This window comes from Dryas octopetala, chromosome 1 (genome assembly GCF_963921425.1).
Source record: "Dryas octopetala chromosome 1, drDryOcto1.1, whole genome shotgun sequence".
Lineage (NCBI taxonomy): Eukaryota > Viridiplantae > Streptophyta > Magnoliopsida > Rosales > Rosaceae > Dryas > Dryas octopetala.
In genome coordinates, this window is record NC_141366.1 from 27022858 (window position 1) to 27042312 (window position 19455).

The 19455-nt window shown below is 38.7% G+C and overlaps 1 protein-coding gene across 1 annotated transcript; it reads left to right on the top strand.

Annotated features, from left to right (window-relative positions):
• Positions 1–17153: 17153 nt before the first annotated feature.
• Positions 17154–17871, top strand: LOC147299483 (uncharacterized). The gene is given in 2 exon segments (XM_086230901.1): positions 17154–17428; positions 17430–17871. Coding segments are annotated over 2 exon segments (717 nt in total).
• The last annotated feature ends 1584 nt before the right edge of the window (positions 17872–19455 follow it).

The window sequence follows — 19455 nt, forward strand, 5'->3', positions numbered from 1 at the left end:
AGTGCACATATCAACCCAATTCTTGAGTGTTTATCATTGAGAGTATGCCATAGTGAGGATTGGAGTTGAATCTATTATGTATGTATTGATTTAGTTTTGTTTGTCTAATACTTGGATTTGTGTCAAGGATGGCCTATATGACAATAGAGGAGCGAGGTATGTTATTTGAAATGTTATTAGAATTTGAAGAATACCATTTATATGCCTTGCTTTCCTATGTGATTAATGGTTGTGCGCATGAATTCAGTTGTTGGGATGTTGGAGTCAGTCTTGAGTCTTTTCTTTCCTTTATTTGCTCGAGGACTAGCAAAATCTAAGTTTGGGGGTGTGATGAGTGTGCATTTTGCATCACTTTATGATACTAATTCCTTAACCTAGAGTGTTAGAACTCGCTATTTTGTGTTTCTTGTCTTGTTTTTGTGTTTTCAGGTCAAATGAAGCAGAAATGAGAAAAAGAAGCAAATGGAGCCATTTTGGGACAATTCCTGGTCAAACCAGGAAAACGAGTGAAATCCTGGTCAAACCAGGAAAAGTGCAGAAATCCTAGTCAAATGAGGATTCCTAGTCACACTAGGAAACATCAAGTCCAGAACCATCATTGCGGAGCCAGAAATGTGAAATCTTGATCCGAACAGGAAATCCTGGTTGAACTAGGAAACCTAACCCAACTAGGGAAAGGAGTCCTAGTGACACTAGGAGATCCCAGGGGCAATATGGTCATTATGAGAAGTCGAAATGGATAAGGAATCTCTCATTTTCAAGAAATCCTAGTTGCACCAGGAAATGTTTTTCAAGGTTCCAGAAGCTTCCAGAAGGTGGTGGACATCCATGGAAATGAATGGAGGGAAGAAATGAATTTGAATTCAAATGGAAATGAGGGGCAAAATGGGAAGTCAAAAGTGGAGGGCCCATGGGCCCTAGGGATGCCGAACCAAGTGGGCCATGCATGCACATGCATGGGCCCAAACCCTAGCAGCCCAAAAGCCACACGCAAGGAGGTAGATGGCAGCCATGCATGCGCATGCATGCCATGCAAACCCTAGCAAGATAAGGGGCCATGCGCAAGCCCAAGGTGGAAGCCCATGGAGTGAAACCCTAGCCCATCTTGTGCAAGCTACTGAAGCCCAACATGGAAGCCCAACATGCAAGCCCAAAGCCTAAGACTACCAGCCCATGCGCCAAGGAGGGACCCTAGCTAGGCTAGGCGTGAGCCACTCAAGCCCATAAGGGAGCAGCCCATCACGCCAAGGCCCTAGTCAGCTAACCCTAGCTGAAGCCGTAAGGCACTAGGAGAAGGAAAACCCTATGCAGCCGCAAGTCTTTTCCTTGCCTCTCAAGGAAGGCTTCTCCTATTTAAATCCCCTCATTCAGACTTTTAGAGATCACTTTTTCACCTACACTCCAGCCGAAATCCCTTTCTCCCTCCTAGTTTTATTTTTCTGTTTTAGGGTTTTATTTTCAGCTTTTATTTCTCTTGTAAGGTGAGCCAAATTCAGAGAGAGACTTAGAGAGAGGGTGGCGTGACAAGTGAGAAGGAAGGACCACCTGCTGCCGCAAGCCCAAGCTCACCTTGCCGTGAGCCAATTGCTTGTGTTGGGTGCCTCCTTCCTCTCTCCTTGCCGCAGCCCCCATGTGCTTGCACCTCTGATTTTTGCTTTCTTCTTCCTTCTAGTTTCTATTTCAATTGTTGGATTATGCTTCTGAATATTTTTAATTAAGTTCCTGATTTTATTTAGTTATCTCTTTATTTCTTTTAATTCATGTTGCTGAGTTCAATTCGTTTATGCTTTTAATTTCCTTAAGTTTGCGTTTCTGATTTCCTTTAGCAAGCATGAATTGGGATTTCATTATTTATTGTTGTTTCTGTTTTGTTTTGTTTTATTTAATTATGTAGGTTAGTTATTCTATCTTGCATGTTAGTCGTAGGTTGATTAATGGATTCGTATGCTTTAACAAATCGTTTATCCGTCTCTTGGTCTGTTAGTTTGATGTTTGCACGTATTAAATTTCCACTATCTATTAAAACCCCCGTCACTAGTTGTTTGCATCCTTTGACTGGCCACCTTAGGGTAATTGCATCTAGTTTATCCGTTAGGTTTAGCTGTGAAATAGTCAAAGACACTAAACCACAAGTAACAAGGGAATAAGGGATTATTCTTGGTAGTGGGGTTGGGCGACCTCTATAAGGAAATAGTCAAAGCTTATATGTTGTGCATGTTTGACGTTCTCATAAAACTTAATGACTCCTGCATGGGTAACAGCTGCCCTAGCTTGAACTAGGGAACATGTAGGTTAACTAGCTAAGGAAGGCCCAAGAAGCTCTTAGTTTATGCATTAGGAGAACAATGGCGAGAAAGTAACTAGCCAAACCTTTTTAGCTGTCAAACTTTAATATGTTGTGTTCAAATTAACTGTCATTAGCCTTGGATGGTTATTGCATGCTTATCTGATTTGAAACCGAAAACTTAACATTGCAAGATAGAATAAAGTGTGTGTGCGTGTGGTGATGTGTGCGTGTGTTCCATCTTTCCAAAACCCCCCATTTAGTTATTCTAGTGATTAATTGCATTGATTTGTTGTTTATTAACCATTCCCTGTGGGATCGACCTCGTGCTTGTACGCTTTGCTACTGATGCGATTCGTGCACTTGCGAGTAAACTTAGAATGAGATAATTGTTTATTTTGTTCTAAGAAAACACATCAACACATGCATGCGCATGCATGGCTGCCATCTACCTCCTTGCGTGTGGCTTTTGGGCTGCTAGGGTTTGGGCCCATGCATGTGCATGCATGGCCCAACTTGGTTCGGCATCCCTAGGGCCCATGGGCCTTCCACTTTTGACTTCCCATTTTGCCCCTCATTTCCATTTGAATTCAAATTCATTTCTTCCCTCCATTCATTTCCATGGATGTCCACCACCTTCTGGAAGCTTCTAGAACCTTGAAAAACATTTCCTGGTGCAACTAGGATTCCTTGAAAATGAGTGATTCCTTATCCATTTCGACTTCTCGTAATGCCCATATTGCCCCTGGGGTCTCCTAGTGTCACTAGGACTCCTTTCCCTAGTTGGGTTAGGTTTCCTAGTTCGACCAGGATTTCCTGTTCGAATCAGGATTTCACATTTCTGGCTCCGCAATGATGGTTCTGGACTTGATGTTTCCTAGTGTGACTAGGAATCCTCATTTGACTAGGGTTTCTGCACTTTTCCTGGTTTGACCAGGATTTCACTTGTTTTCCTGGTTTGACCAGGAAATGTCCCAAAATGGCTCCATTTGCTTCTTTTTCTCATTTCTGCTTCATTTGACCTGAAAACACAAAAACAAGACAAAAAACACAAAATAGCGAGTTCTAACACTCTAGGTTAAGGAATTAGTATCATAAAGTGATGCAAAATGCACACTCATCAGCAGGCTGAAGAAGCAGTGAGGAGAAGACGAGGCAGTGAGACTCAAAAAGACTTATTTAATTTTTTTTTTACACAATGGTTTTGTTTAAATGTTTTTAGAAAAATTGTATTTACTTATGTTGTTGTGCATGGCTCAAAAGAAAGAGAAAACAGTTTTAAAAATTTGACGTTCAGCATTTTTATGGGCCCGAGGTTCGGGGCGTTACAAGGATTTCTCATTTCTGGCTTCGGATCATCATGATTTCTTCTTATTCAAGCTTGATCTTTCCTTGTGGGACTAGGAATCCTAGTTTGACTGAGATTCAGCTTTTCCTGGTGCGACCAGGATTTCTCCACCTTTCCTAGTTTGACCAGAAAATGTCTAAAAATGGCTCTTTTGGCTCCTTTTCTCTTCCTTGCTCAGTTTATCCTATAAGAACAAAAACAAACTAACAAAACACAAAATACCGAGTTCTTGCACTCTGGGTTAGGGAGTTAGTATCATAAAATAGTGTAAAATGAGCACTCAACAAGGAGGGCATCAAGAAGGCCGCATCTCCCTTGGGTTTTTCTTTATTTTCTTTCCCTTGTCTTTTTCTTTTGATTTTCTTCTTTTTCTTCAGTTATTTAGTTTGTTCTTGCTTTCATTATGGATTCAATGATTATAATGGAAGTTAGATATTTTATTTTCTTTATTATTATGTTTTGAGTTTTTATTGCTTGCTAAGTTGGATAATGAAACTTTAATTGTGAGTTATGCAATGGTGACACTTGTGATTTAATTTGATGTATGTAGTAAATCTTTGATCTCTAGTAAAATTGATTCTATTTGTTTGCACCCTTTGACTAGCTACCTTAGGATAATTGCATCTAGATTATGTTGTGAAATTAAATAAGCTCAAAAGGATGATAATTTCAATTGGCAACAAGTGAGTATCCTAAGAACGTACTCATAAGAAAAGGGATCATTGGATGTTCATAGGTTACATTAAGGTGGGTCTCCATGTGTTTACCGTTTTCACAAAACTTAATGACTCTTGCATGGATAACAATTGCCTTAGGTACGCTTAGGGAACATGCAAGTTAACTGACTAAGGGAGGCCTAAGAAGTTCTTAGTTTATGCATAAGGAGAACAATAGTTAGGAGTGTCCCTGAAAAGGCCTTCGGCTGGTAAACTTTATTACATTTATGCATTATCTTGAATTGCTTGGTTGTATTTCCACCAATTGTTGGTGGATTCTGAATTCTTAGCATTGCAATTGTTTGTGTGTGTATGTGGAGTACGTGAGTTTCACAATCTACAAACCCCCTTGCCGTGTGTGTGTGTTAGTGAATTTTAATGGGTAAGTTGAATTGGTTTGATGTATATTTACTTTTCCTCGAGGGATCGACCTCGTACTTATACGTTATGCTTACATGAGCGATTCGTATACTTACGAGCTGCAACTTGGTATTCATTTTTAAATTCCAAGTAAAACAAGTTGTAAAAAAATGAGCAACACTAACAAGAGAAAGTGGTTCCCCATGTCTTTCTTACCACTGGCACGTTTTGGTGCAATTTGAACGAAATTGGAACAAGTATACACCAAAATGACAATTTTGTACGTTTTTAACACCAAATATCATTCCATAGGTCCAGAACGCAAATCTTAACATGAGAAGGTGCTTCCCCATGTCTTTCTTGCAAATCGGAAACGTTTTGGTGTAATTTGATCCAAATTGGACCAAGTATGCACCGAAATGACTTTTTCGTGCTTTTTTAACACCGAATGTGGTTCAATAGGTATAGAACACAAATCCTAACATGAGAAAGTGTTTCTGCATGTCTTTTTTGTCATCCGGGAACGTTTTGGTGCATTCAGGACGAAATTGGACCAAGTATGCACCGAAAATGACATTTTTGTGCGTTTTTAACACAAAATGTGGTTCAATAAGTTCAAAACGCTAATCCGCCTTTTGGTGCAATTTGGACGGAATTGGACTAAGTTTACACCTAAATGATGTTTTTGTGTATTCTTGAAACCAAATATGGTTCAAAAGGTCTAAAACGCTAATTCTAACATGAGAAAGTGCTTCCCCATGTTTTTCTTGCCAACCAAGAACATTTTGGTGTAATTTGGATGAAATTGGACCAAGTATGAACTGAAATGACGTTTATGTGCGTTCTTAACACCAAATATGGTTCAATAGGTCTAGGACGCTAATTCTAACATGAAAAAGTACTTTGATATGACTTTCTTGCTTTAACCTAGAGTAGCTCGCTTAACGCTCCATGGGTGGCAACGAGAGGTTTCTAGGCAATAACATGAGAAAGTGCTTTGACATGAGGTCTAGCACTTTCTCATGTTAGGATTGGCTGCTTCATAGGTTTCTAGGCAATAACATGTCAAAGCACCTTCCGGACTCATACAACCACTTCCGATTCCTGCGAGGTGACGCAAGGTGGCAGCGGCAAGGTGGCAGCGTGAGAAAAATAAAGGAGAGAGGGCTGCTAGGGTATGGCGGCTAGAAAGAGAAAGGACGCTAGGGGGTTTTCAGAACTTTGCAAGGAACTCTCTCTTTGTGCTATAAAGATGTATTTATAGAGTAAGGGGGCTGAAGCTTTCCTCTCCTTTTCAATGTGGGATTCAGAAGTTTCCTTGTTAATTAGGTCAACTTGTGAGCTTTGGGTACCAAAAAGGAAAACAAGGAATGGGCCTTGAACATTTCTTGGGCGTCACTTCTGTTTCTGGTGGCGGGTCTGCTGCGCTGCCTTTACCAAAACGGCTATAACTTGGGCTAGACATGTCAAAATCGAGATCCGTAAAATTCTCCGCGAAGCTAACATCCGTAGCTTTCCAACCATATATGGCATATCATCAGATTCAATCTTAGAGGTCTGGGCATGCTGTCGAAGTTGCTGCTCATTTTAACAAGGTTTTGACTTTCCTTCTTTCACTTGGATTCTTTGTGATCTTTGACCAAATCTTGGAATATTGATGAGTGTGCATTTTACATCACTTTATGATACTAATTCCTTAACCCAGAGTGTTAGAACTCGATACTTTGTGTTTCTTGTCTTGTTTTTGTGTTTTCAAGTTAAATGAAGCAGAAATAGGAAAAAGGAGCAAATGGAGTCATTTTGGGACATTTCCTGGTCAAACTAGGAAAATGGGTCAATTCTTGGTCAAACCAGGAAACGAGCAGAAATCCTAGTTAAATGAGGATTCTTAGTCACACTAGGAAACATCAAGTCCAGAACCATCATTATCGACCCATAAATGAGAAATCCTAATTGGAACAGGAATTCCTGGTTGAACTAGGAAACCTAACCCTACTAGGGAAACGAGTCCTAATGACACTAGGAGACCCTAAGGGCAATATGGTCATTACGAGAAGTCAAAATGGATAAGGAATTTTTCATTTACAAGAAATCCTAGTTGGACTAGGAAAGGTTGGTCAAAGTCAACTCTATCAAGTCAAGGTTCCACAAGCTTCTAGAAGGTGGTGGACATCCATGGAAATAAATGGTGGGAAGAAATGAATTCAAATTCAAAAGGAAATGAGGGGCGAAGTGGGAAGTCAAAGTCAATGGTCAAAGGTCAACTATGACATGTCATCAATTCAAATGGGCCATGGGCCTATGTCATGCCGAAATCAGCCTATGCGCAAGGATGAAGGAAACCCTAGGGGGCCTAGGCGTGAGTCACTTAAGCCTAAGGAGCAAGCCTTGCCGCAAGCCCATGCTTCCCAAACCCTAGCTGCTGCCGCATATGCTAAAGCCTTGCCTCACAAGGATTCCTCCCACACACCTCTATAAATATATCCTATTCTCTCAAGGTTCAGATCTTCAGTTCCCATAATTTCAAATTTTTAGAATTCAGAGAGAGAGAGAGGTGCCGAGTTTCAGAGAGAGAGAGAGAGAGAGGTTGGTGTCGCAGCAAGGAAGAAGGTGCCTTTGCCGCAAGCTATAGCTCACCCTAGCCGTGAGCCACCTGCTTGTGTGAGGTTCCCTTCTCTTCCTTGTCTTGCCGCAGCCCCCTCTTCATTGTTCTTTAATTTTTCTTCTAGAATTCTGATTTTATTTTAAGTTTGTGTTTTTGAATTTATTTTAAGTATGGATTGGGATTTTGTTTATATATTTCAGATTTCTTTTTATGCTTTAATTATGTAGGTTTATTATCCTATCTTGCATGTTAGTTGTAGGTTGATTTTCAGAGATGTCATGCTTTAACAAACCGTTTATCCGTCTCTTGATTAATTAATTTGATTTTTACATGTTTTAAATTCTCATTATCCAATTGAATCCATCACTAGTTGTTTGCGTCTTTTGACTGGCCACCTTAGGATAATTGCATCTAGTTTATTTGTTAGGTTTAGCTGTGAAATAGTCAAAGACACTAAATCACAAGTAACAAGGGAATAAGGGATTATTCTTGGTAATGATTTTGTGCGACTTCTATAAGGAAATAGTCAAAGCTTATATGTTGTGCATGTTTGACGTTCTCATAGATCTTAATGACTCTTGCATGGATAACAGTTGCCCTAGGGAATGCCTAACAAAGCTCTTAAGGAACATGTAAGTTAACTAATTAGGGGAGGCCTAAGAAGCTCTTAAAATATGCCTTAAGAGAACAATTGCGATAAAGTAACTAGCTAAACCTTTTTAGCAGTCAAACTTTGATATATTGTGTTTGAATTGATTTGTCATTAGCCTTGGATGGTTAGAGTATGCATATCTGATTTGAAACTGAAAACTTAACATTGCAAGATAGGATAATGGGTGCGTGTGTGTGGTGATGTGTGCGTGAGTTCCATCTTTCTAAAACCCCTCATTTAGTTATTCTAATTGATTAATTGAATTGATTTGTTGTGTATTAACCATTCTCTGTGGGATCGACCTCGTGCTTGTATGCTTTGCTACTGATGCGATTCGTGCACTTGTGAGTAAACTTAGAATAGAATATGCTTTTATTTTGTTCTAAGAAAACAATCAACAAATATCTCTTATCTAAATCAGAATTTCAACTTAAATGAAAGTCTTCTAGGCTAAGAAATAGATATGTGGCTTCATCCTCTTGGGCTTGGCGCATGGCATAGACTTAGGGCCCAATCATCCCTTCTTGCACCTTAAGTCTTCTAGAATCTTCTGGAACCTTTGATTTGTTGATTTTGACTTTGACCACTTCTCCTCGTCCACCAAGGAATCCTTGTAGAAGTAGAATCCCTATCTCACTTGGATTTCACATTTACCATTTTACCCATCATGATTCCTATATTCATTAGAACACTATTTCCTATCCGGATTAGGTTTCCTAGTTCAATTAGGATTTCTCATTTTTGACCTCGGATCTTCATGATTTCTTCTTATTCAAGCTTGATCTTGCCTTGTGAGACTAGGAATCCTAGTTTGACTGAGATTCAGCTTTTCCTGGTTTGATTAGGATTTTTCTTATTTTCCTAGTTTGACTAGGAAACGTCCTAAAACGGCTCTTTTGGCTCATTTTCTCTTCTTTGCTCATTTTATCCTATAAAAGCAGAAACAAACTAACAAAACACAAAATACCGAGTTCTTGCACGCTACGTTAGGGAATTGGTATCATAAAATACTGTAAAATGAGCACTCAACACACCCCCAAACTTAGATTTTGCTAGTTCTCGAGCAAAAAGAACAAAGAAGAGACTCAAAACATCCCAACACATGAATTCATGAGTACAACCATCAATAGCATAGTCAAGCAAGGTACATATAGAATTTATACTTCAACTTCTAATAATGATTCAATTAACATACCTTACTCCTCCATTGAGCATATATGTCATCCTTAACACAAACTTAAGTGTCAGACAAACAAGACTAAATCAGCATATACAAAATAGTTTCAACTCCAATTCTCACAATGACATACCCTCAATAATAAAGTGCTCAGAGATTGGGTTGACATGTGCACTCAAGTATACGTGAGAGATAATATGTAACAAATACAAAGAGCTCATATATTTTACATGAAAGAAAGGCATATTGAAACAAAAGCACTGATCTCAAGAGAGGGAATTAAAATACTTGGAATAGAATCAATAACCACAGACTTCCCTTTTATCTAGACTTCACATAATGAACCACATTTCTCCCAAGATCAAGTAGGGCGTTCATAAGGGTTGTAATAGAGGCTTAGGTTAGGATGTGGTATTGAAATGAAACGGATAAAAAAAGAAATGAAATTAAACAGACTATGGATTTGCACAAAGAAAGCAATGGAGGTATTCCTTGCATAATTTGCACTCATAGCTCAAATTTGAACACCTTTCTACTTCAATCTTTTGAAATCATCCCTTCTTCTTTTTTCTTTTCTTTTCTTTTCTTTTGGGGTACAACATACATTCATAATCTCATTTTCTTTTGCATCAAGTTATGCATAAACATTTCTTTTCAACCTCACAATTCACCAACTCAATGCAAATCCATAGGTAAGGTAAACAGGTAGAGAAGTAAAACTCCCCAAACTTAGGGTTTGGTATAGGGGTAAACAAAGAAAAGGTCCTCAGGCTCAAAATGATTGACTAGGGTTATAACACAAGGTAGGCTTTAGGCCATGGGTTAAAAAAAAACAAGGCCTAATATCATTTCTTAAGATTCATGAAGTTATACCCATGCTTTGTATAGAATAAGAAGGAAGTTCTAGCTCTTTAATTCACAATTATATTCCAAGTACTTAATCATAAGAAAGAGTAATGAGATCACAACAACTTTATATGACAAGAAAAGATTTAGAGCACTATTAACAAGTGAATTGGTTAATTAGGTCAACCAAGTGCTATGAATGCACTCTGGAAGCTAAGTTTGAGGCAATAACAGGTCTGTGCATAGACAATTTGTGAACCCCTTCTTTGTGGCTATAGGTGTGTATTTATATGCAAAGAAGAGGTAAATAGGATATTTACTTGATTGAAGATGAAAAATGGAGAAGTGGCCACATCCCTAACTTTGAATAGTGTGTCATGCACAACTGCCCAGCATCTTTGCATTGAATGCAAAAGGAGACTTTAGGAGTTAAGCCTTACCCTAGCTATCCCATCTGGAGTTAATGTGTTAGAATCCATAGGGTGTCAGAGAATAGACACTTGAGTATGATTGAAGATATTCTTGGAAGCTTCCCCAAGAGCGGTGGAATGTATGGCCGAGCCGAACTGGGTGTCCACTTCATGATGGATTTCTTCAAGTGTAGAGAAACAGTGTTGATCAGTTCAAATGAGCGGGGGGCAATCCCTAGGCTGAGCCGAACACATGTCATTCGTGAATCTCTTATGTATGAGGCAATCAGATGTGCCAGATTGGAAAGTAGGGCATTGGGCCGAGCCAAGCCCAATGATTGAGGTGATCCGGTGGTGGCAAGGTTGTCAAAGCAAGTTTGATCATGATCAGTCATTGGGCCGGGCCGAGCCGAACCAATGGTCGAGTTGATCTGGTGGTGTCAAGATTGTCAAAGCAAGTATGATCATGATAGGTCATTGAGCCGGGCCAAGCCGAACTAATAGTCGAGGTGATCCGGTGGTGTCAAGATTGTCAAAGCATGTCTGATCATGATCGATCATTGGGCCGGGCCGAACCAAACCAAATGGTCGAGGTGATTCGGTGGTGGCAAGATTGTCAAAGCAAGTCTGATCATGATCAGTCATTGGGCAGGGCTGTGCTGAACCAATGATCGAGGTGATCCGGCGGTGGCAAAATTGTCCCAGCAAGTTAGATCATGATCGGTCATTGGGCCGGGCCGAGCCGAATCAAATGGTGGAGGTGATTCGGTGGTGGTAAGAGCGTCCAAGCCAATTCGATCATGATTGGTTCGGAGGTCGAGCCGAACTAAAAGGATCGAGGTGATCCGGTGGTGGCAAGAGCATTCAAGTCAGTTCGATCATGATTGGTTCGAAGGCTGAGCCAAAGGGATAAGGTGACTGGGGTGGCTGACCAGGTCAACCGTTGATTGGTCAAGCTGCCACGTAGGATCTCTGAGGCGGTGGACTAGAAATTCTGAGCCAAGCCAAACATATGACTTTGTAAATGTCTCAAGTGTGTAATGATCATCGTCTAGCCGAGCCGAAGACTGAAGTGATGTTCCAGGTTCTAATAGGATGTTTGATGGTTGAGCTGTGAGCTGGGTTGTCAAGTCTGTTAGAAAGTCATGTCAAGTGCACTCGAGTATGATGATTCGTCTCAACTTGATATTCTAGAATGGCAATGGGAAGCGGAGTCGATTCGAACACACATGCCTCCTTATATGTCGATGTGAAACCCACAAATGATCGGATCGGACATGGATGTGCCGGGCTGAATTGATCAGGTGATTGCTGTAGAGATTCTTTCAAGTGTAAAGTAGCTGTGACTGGAGAAAGATGATCCCCAGATTCAAGCCGAACTGATGGTGTCCAAAAAAGATGATCTCTCAAATTCTTGATGGATCCTAATGTAGGTTCAGATCTGACATGGGTAACCCGGAGGTAAGAGCCGATCTCAGATGTGCATGTTGTTGGCATTGCGTAGCTGACATAGATGGCTGGGTTTGATCAAGTTGATCGTTGAAAAGTTAGAGCAAAAGTGAGACCTGGCGTGCCACATGTTGGTCTATGATTGGCTAATGAATCCATGTGGATTTATCCACAATCAATTGTTTATATTATTAGGAATACATGAAAAAAATTTATAATGATCAGTCACACTTCCTTTAGTTGTTCTTATATATTATATTAAATTGACTGCCCCTCATATTAGACCCGGCAAAATTTATCACGACCCGGAACGACCCGCAAATTTGCAGGTTTGGGTTTGAGCTAATTGGGTCGTGTTCAAATCTTGTAGATCCGATAACAACCCGTTTAGATAACGGGTCGTGTTCGTGTCAACCCGTGAAACCCATTAAGACCCGTTAAGAGTAAGGGCATTTAAGTAATTTTCTACACTTAACAAAATGTCAAAATATCCTAACCCTAATCTCTAATTCATTCAGTTTCACAAAACACTCAGCCGCCTCACCTTATCTCTCTGAGTCTCTGGCTCTCTGCGAAATGCGATCTGTCGTCTCCCTCTCCCTCAGCCTTAGCCTTAGCCAGTTAGCCTCCATGTCTCCATGATCCATCAGCCTCTTTGCCTCTTAGATTGTCTCCCTCAGCCTTAGCCTCCAATCTCCATGGACCCTTAGCCTTCATCGACCCAGCAGCCAGCATCTCTCCCTTTCTCTTCTTATTCCTCTGCAATCGACCTCACACAGAGCTGCACAGACTCTGCCTCCACCGACCCAGCATCGTCGTCTCAGCCTCCATCGACCCAGCATCGTCATCTCAGCCTCCATTGACATCGATCCAGCTGCCCTCTCTCTCTTTCTCTTATCCCTCCCTCTGCGATCTCTCACTCTGCAAGTCTACAATCGACCCTTAGTCTCTGCGAGCTACACACAAGAATCTTTCTCCCTCTCTCTGCGATCTCTCCCTCTCGAGTCTCTTGCTGTCTTGTTCTCTGCCGCGAATTGGGATCGCTCGCCAGCTAGGTCAGATTGGAGCAACTTTTTTTTGAGAACATATTACCCATATTCGGGGACAAGGGGCGGAACGACCTCTCGATCTACTTACTGCAGCCCAGGAATAAAAACGTCGTCGTCTCGACCCTCAGCCCGACTCAAAGCCTCAAAGGTACTCCGAATTCCAAAACCTCTTTTTGTGTTTAATATTTTAAATTTTCTAAGCAGCATTAAATATGTTTGATTTCAAGCTGGTTGAATGTGCAAATTTGCGATAGTCATGGCTAATAGGCTTATGTTATTAGCATCATTTATAGGTTTTATGACTCTTCCTGTGAACTTCAAAGAAAAATATGTTACATTATGGATCTTAGTCATCACATTATTATACCAGCTTTCAGTACTTTGCTAAAGCCATCAGATATAAATCTATACTGAAACAGGAACATGGCTGACTTGCTAAATGCTTTGTTTTCGTTATTCTGAAATCTGAATCATAGGATGCTTTATTTTTATATATAACTAGCTTATTAAATGTTCAATGCAGATGAATCCTAGTCCTACAAGTAATATTGTTGAGGAGTCTGGTGAAGTTTCAGTGAGAAACAATGTGGGTCAAAGTGCTGAACATGTAGAAGATACAGCAGATAAAAGCCCTACAAAGAAAAGGGCAAGAGGCATGGCAGTAGGTAAGCGTAAATTAAGATCTCCTGCTTGGACTTTGTTTGAACCATTGCCTATGGAACCAGATAAAAAGAAGCGTGCTAAATGTAGACAATGTGGTGTGATATATATGTGATAGTCAATGTGGGACGGGTAATATGTTGAGTCACATGAAAAATTGTCCTAAGAAAACACATGGTGATTTACAACAATTAATGTTATCACAGTCTGGATTGCGTTCCCCAAAATTTGATCATGAGAAATTTAGAGATTTATTGATAGAAGCAATTATCAAACATGATTTACCTTTTAGCTTTGTTGAATATGAGGGCATTAGAGCTTTATTTGCATATATATATCTCCTGATATCAAGCTGCCTTGTAGAAATACTATTAAGGCATGTGTTTTAAGGATGTTTAAAAGGGAAAAACTTAAACTTGGTAATTTGTTAAGTATGGTTCCAGGAAGGATTTGCTTAACATCTGATTTATGGACCTCTTTGACCACTGATGGATACCTAACTCTTACAGCCCATTTTTTTGATCAAGAATGGAGATTGCATAAAAGGATTTTAAACTTTTGTCATATGCCCCCTCCACATACTGGTGTTGCTTTGTGTGAAAAAATTAATTCATTATTGACTGATTGGGGGATTGAGAAGAAATTATTTTCTATTACTTTGGATAATGATTCTGCAAATGATTGTTTTGTTGATCATTTGAAAAATCAATTGAACTTTAGAGGTCTACTATTAATGAATGGTAAATTCTTTCATGTTCGCTGCTGTGCTCACATTTTAAACTTGATAGTTCAAGAGGGACTTAAAGAAATTGATCCCTCTGTTTTAAAGATTCGTGAGTGCATCAAATACATAAGGGGTTCAGCTTGGAGGAAACAAAAGTTCTTTGAATGTGTTGCACAAGTAGGGATAGCAGGTAATAGGAGAGGCTTAAGACAAGATGTGCCTACTAGGTGGAACTCAACCTATACCATGCTTGACAGTGCACTTTTTTATCAGCGTGCTTTTATCAATCTAAGATTAAGTGATTCAAGTTTCATTTTTTGCCCTTCTACAGAAGAGTGGGATAAAATAGGAAAGATTTCAAAATTTTTGGGGTATTTTTATGAAGTTACTTGCTTATTTTCTGGAACAAAGTACCCCACATCAAATTTATTCTTTCCTAAAGTGTTCATAATCCAACACAGTATCAAAACAGCCATGGAAGATAGGGATAATTTCATGAGAAGGCTGGGAACTTCTATGAACTTAAAGTTTGAAAAGTATTGGTAAGATTACAGTTTAATTCAAGAAATTGCAATTATTTTGGATCCTCGTTATAAATTGCAGTTTGTAGAATGGGCTTATACCAAGCTTTATGGTCAAGATTCTTATGAATTCAAACGTGTTAATGACACTTTGTCTTCTCTTTTTGATTTGTACATGGAAAATTTGTCACATCTTGTGAATTCAAATCGTCCAAGGAATGAGACAGCTAGTCACACGGAAGATGGAGACACTATCTTTGAGGTAATTGCTGGTTTTCTTTATATAATTCATAATTGCTTGTTTGATAATTGTTTATCTTTTTTTATAAGTGCTTGTTTGATAATTTCATGTTTTTTATAATCCTTTGTAGGATTTTGATAATAGTTATAACAGTGGTGTAGCTTCAAGTACAAAAACTGAATTGGATAAGTATTTTGATGAAGAAAGGCTAGACAGAAAGCAAGAGTTAGATGTTCATTCTTGGTGGCAAATGGAGCAATTTCGTTATCCTATTCTTTCTAATTTAGATCGTGATGTGCTAACAATTCATATTTCCACTGTTGCATCCGAATCAGCCTTTAGTATTGGTGGTAGAGTACTAGATCAATATCGCAGTTCATTATTGCCTGAAACTGCTCAAGCTTTGTTATGTACTCGAGATTGGATTTTTGGCAAGGGAGGTAAATTTTATATACCATTATACTGTTATGTTTCTTTTTTATTCTCATAAAGTTATATTTGTAATTAGTGTTTTTTTTTATGCTTAGTGTTTGATAAAGAACATGCTGACTTAGAAGTACTTAGTGAAGATGTTTTCAATTTGACTATTGAGGATAGTGGAAGCAGATCTGAACAATGTTCTAATACCATTTCTGTTGATGATTGATGAAAGGTGCTGTATTTTTATTGTTGTAGCTGTAATTTATATGTATTTCTATTGATTGTTGGAATTGAAAGGTTATGGATCACATATATGTTTTGTTTCAGGGGAGAATTAGAGAAGTTCTTGGTGTGGCAATGTGGCATTAATCATTTCTTGAAGTGGTGTTCTGTTTATGGCTGGAAGATTGTGTTGGAGAATTAGAAAATTAGAGAATTTTGGGCTGTTTGTGGAACTTTGTGTTAAATTTTGTTTCACCTTGAAGTATTGTTCTGTAACTCTGTAAGACTTTAACTTCTGTTTTAGGGGAGAATATATTAGAGAATTTTGGGCTGTTTATTTTGGAACATTGTGATAAATTTTGGTTTTGGTTGTTTATTTATTTTAGAACATTCTATATATGTATTGAATTTTGTTTTGGGCTGTAATTTTTGGCTGTTACTTATTTTGGAATATTGCATGAAGGGAATTTTGGGCTGTAATTTTTGTAAGTATTGTAAGATATATATTAATTATAATTTTGTTTAAAAAATATTAATTTTCTTAACGGGTAAAACGGGTCGTGTCATGTTTATTCGTTTTAATTCGTGTCGTGTTCGTGTTGGGGGTTTTGTCACCCGTTACTTAATGGGTCGTGTCGTGTTAACTCGTTAAGCTTAACGGGTCGTGTCGTGTTAACCCGTTAAGCTTAACGGGTCGTGTCGTGTTTGACCCGAACCCGCAAAAAACGACCCGTTTGCCAGGTCTACCTCATATTATTGTGCATTTTATATATATAAATAATTGTTGATGTTTGTAAATTAGTTTATATCATGGCTTAATTATTATTAGACATTTATTATAATACAACTTTAAATCCCGATTCATATTGTCTCGAAGTCAATTATAGTGCATGTATGCATATATTGTTATATACATGTTTATATATATAACTCACAACACTAAATATATATATGTCATATAATTTGATTCTTATTGTACACTTGCTTGGTCATTCCCTTATTACTATTCAATTAATATTTGTTATTTTTATTCTTTATTTTATGATTTTAATTTGTGTATTTATGTGATGAATATCATCAATTATCAGAACCTTTAGTTCCTTGATCCATATGAAATTGATTGAGGGCCAAAAGTTCCTCAATCCTAAATTATATGAGGGTTATAAGTTCCTCACTAAATCTGGACCTATAGTCCCTTGATTCCTTTTGCTATTATAACTAATTAAGTATTTTCATGGACTTACATATTAAAGAAATCTAGGTATTCATTCCAAAATTAATTGGCAATAGGAGGAGTAAGTCAAGACCTTTATAAGTCACTATGCAAGGTTATACTTTTCTAATATGGTACAACACTCCACATTCTTACACATATCTCAAAGCCAAAAAGATTGCAGAAATAAAATATGAAAGTAAAAGATTATTGGATCCCAATTATATGAACTAATATGTTCACGTCATTTATTATCATGGATATGATAGATTACTTCTTTTTATGTAGTGTCCGGAGAGAAGTCAAACTTCACAAACTTGAGTTCGTTGCCCTTGATATCACTGGCAATAACTACTTATCGTGGATCCTTGATGCCAAAATCCACTTGAATTCTAAGGGCATAGGAGAAACAATCCAAGAAGGGAATGAAACGTCTCTACAAGACAAAGCAAAAGCTATGATATATTTGCGCCACCATCTTGATGAAGGACTAAAGTTTGAATATCTCATAGTGGAAGATCCTTATGAGCTTTTGGGTGCACCTGCGATTATAGGATTTCAAGACGATCAGTGAATACAACTCTGTATTGTTTAAGATTGTCTCTCTATTGAAATTATGTGGAGATAAAAATACTGAAGGGGATTTCCTTGAAAAAACTTTTTCAAATTTTCATGCCTCCAATGTGCTCCTACAACAACAGAATCAAGAGCGCAAGTTTAAAAAATATTCTGAGTTGATTTTGTGCCTTTTGGTGGCTGAACAAATTAATGAGCTTTCAATGATGAATCATGAATCTCACCCAACTGGATCTGCACCATTGTCCAAAGCAAATGCAACCACATACCATGATTATGGTCGCGGTTTTAGTCATATACAAGGACGAGGAAGTGGGCGTTGGCGTGATTATCACAATAATCAAAATTGGGGTGGTTTTAATAAGTTTTTGGGTCCAAGAAACTCCCAAAACTCGTAGCACCACCAAAAGTGGGAGAACCAAACAAGACAAAGGGAAAGATATATTGGAAGAATCTCCCAAAAATTAAGGAAAATATTTGTTATAGATGCGGTGCGAGTGGGCATTGGGCACATGCTTGTCACACACCTAGACATTTAGTTGATCTATACCAAGCATCTTTGAAGGAAGAAGAGACCATTGTTGAGACAAATTATTTTGAGAAACCTGACTCAGTTGACACAACTTCTCCTGATATTTTAAAAATATTGCAGATTATGTTTGGAAACAATTGCATTTAATAATGTAACGACCCGACCCATAGTTCACTGAAAGTTAAAATTTTTATTTAACTTTGGTTTCAAGAGGGTTTCAAGGAAGTTTAGTTTTCGCGACCTTGGAAATTTTTTTTTTTTTTTTTAAATTTATTTTGGGAGTTTTGAGAGCTATTTGACGTTTTCACTAAGATTGATTTAACGTTATTTAAAAGTTAAATTTGGATTTAAAAATGTTTCGTTTTAAAATTTGTAAGACTGTATTTTTCTGAATTTGATTTCGAAAAGTATTTTAAAGATTTGGGAATTTATTGTGAATATTTTGGGAATTTATTGAGAAATAAAATGTTTTGAATTTATTTTATATTTTTTTTGTTTTAAATTAAGCTTGACCAAAAGTTGACTTTTAAAATGAATGAGATTTTGATTTTGACTTCGGGTCCGTTAGATAGGTTTCGATCCCACGATTTCATAGACACGCGGCACGCGCCAATCCGAGTTACGGATTGAAAGATATAGGCGTTTAAAGTGAGGGGCAATGTTGTAAATTTATAAAAGTGGGTTTTAAAAATCAGATTTCCTCTCTCTCTCTAGATTTTTCCACAACTCTCTCTCTCTCTAGAACTTTCTCTCTTCCTTTTTATTTCTCTCTCTCTCTCTCTCCCGCACTCTCACTTCTCCCTCTCTCCCCGAGCTCACTCACCTCCCCCTCTCTTCCCTCACCGGCGCGGCCAGCTACGGCCTACTCCCCGGCGACCAGAGGCCGGCGACGAGTCCCTCTCGTCGTCACCGACCCCACAGACCCCCTAGCTTTCCCTCTCTCCGTGACTCCCTCTTCTCCCTCCCCCACTGCGCGCGATCGGCTCAGCCCAGCCCGGCCAATTCCGGCCATTTCCCGACCAGCCCAGGCCACCGGCGAGCCTTCCCGACGCCGGCCACCTCTCCCGGCCATTACTCCAGCCAGCCCAGCTCCCACACGCGCGAAATCAGGGCCAGAGGAAGCCCAGCCCGCCGCCATTGCTCTCCGGATTCCAGCCTTCCCCGTCGCCAATCAATGCTTTTTCCGGCAAGACGACCGTGGCTCATGACGATCCGGTGGAAGATCGACATTAGATGTTCTCACTGTGAGTGGACTAACTTTTAAATTTTTCTGAAATGTTTTTACATGTTGATGATTAAATTCTATTACTTAGATATATTGAGTTTGAAATTAAGCTAAAGGATTTTTGGGTTAAAATTGGGTTTTTAAATTCCTTTTTCCTAAGGTTAAATTGATATTTATGGTTTTTGCATTTCAAAGTTTCATGGATTTATGAATTTAGATATTTTG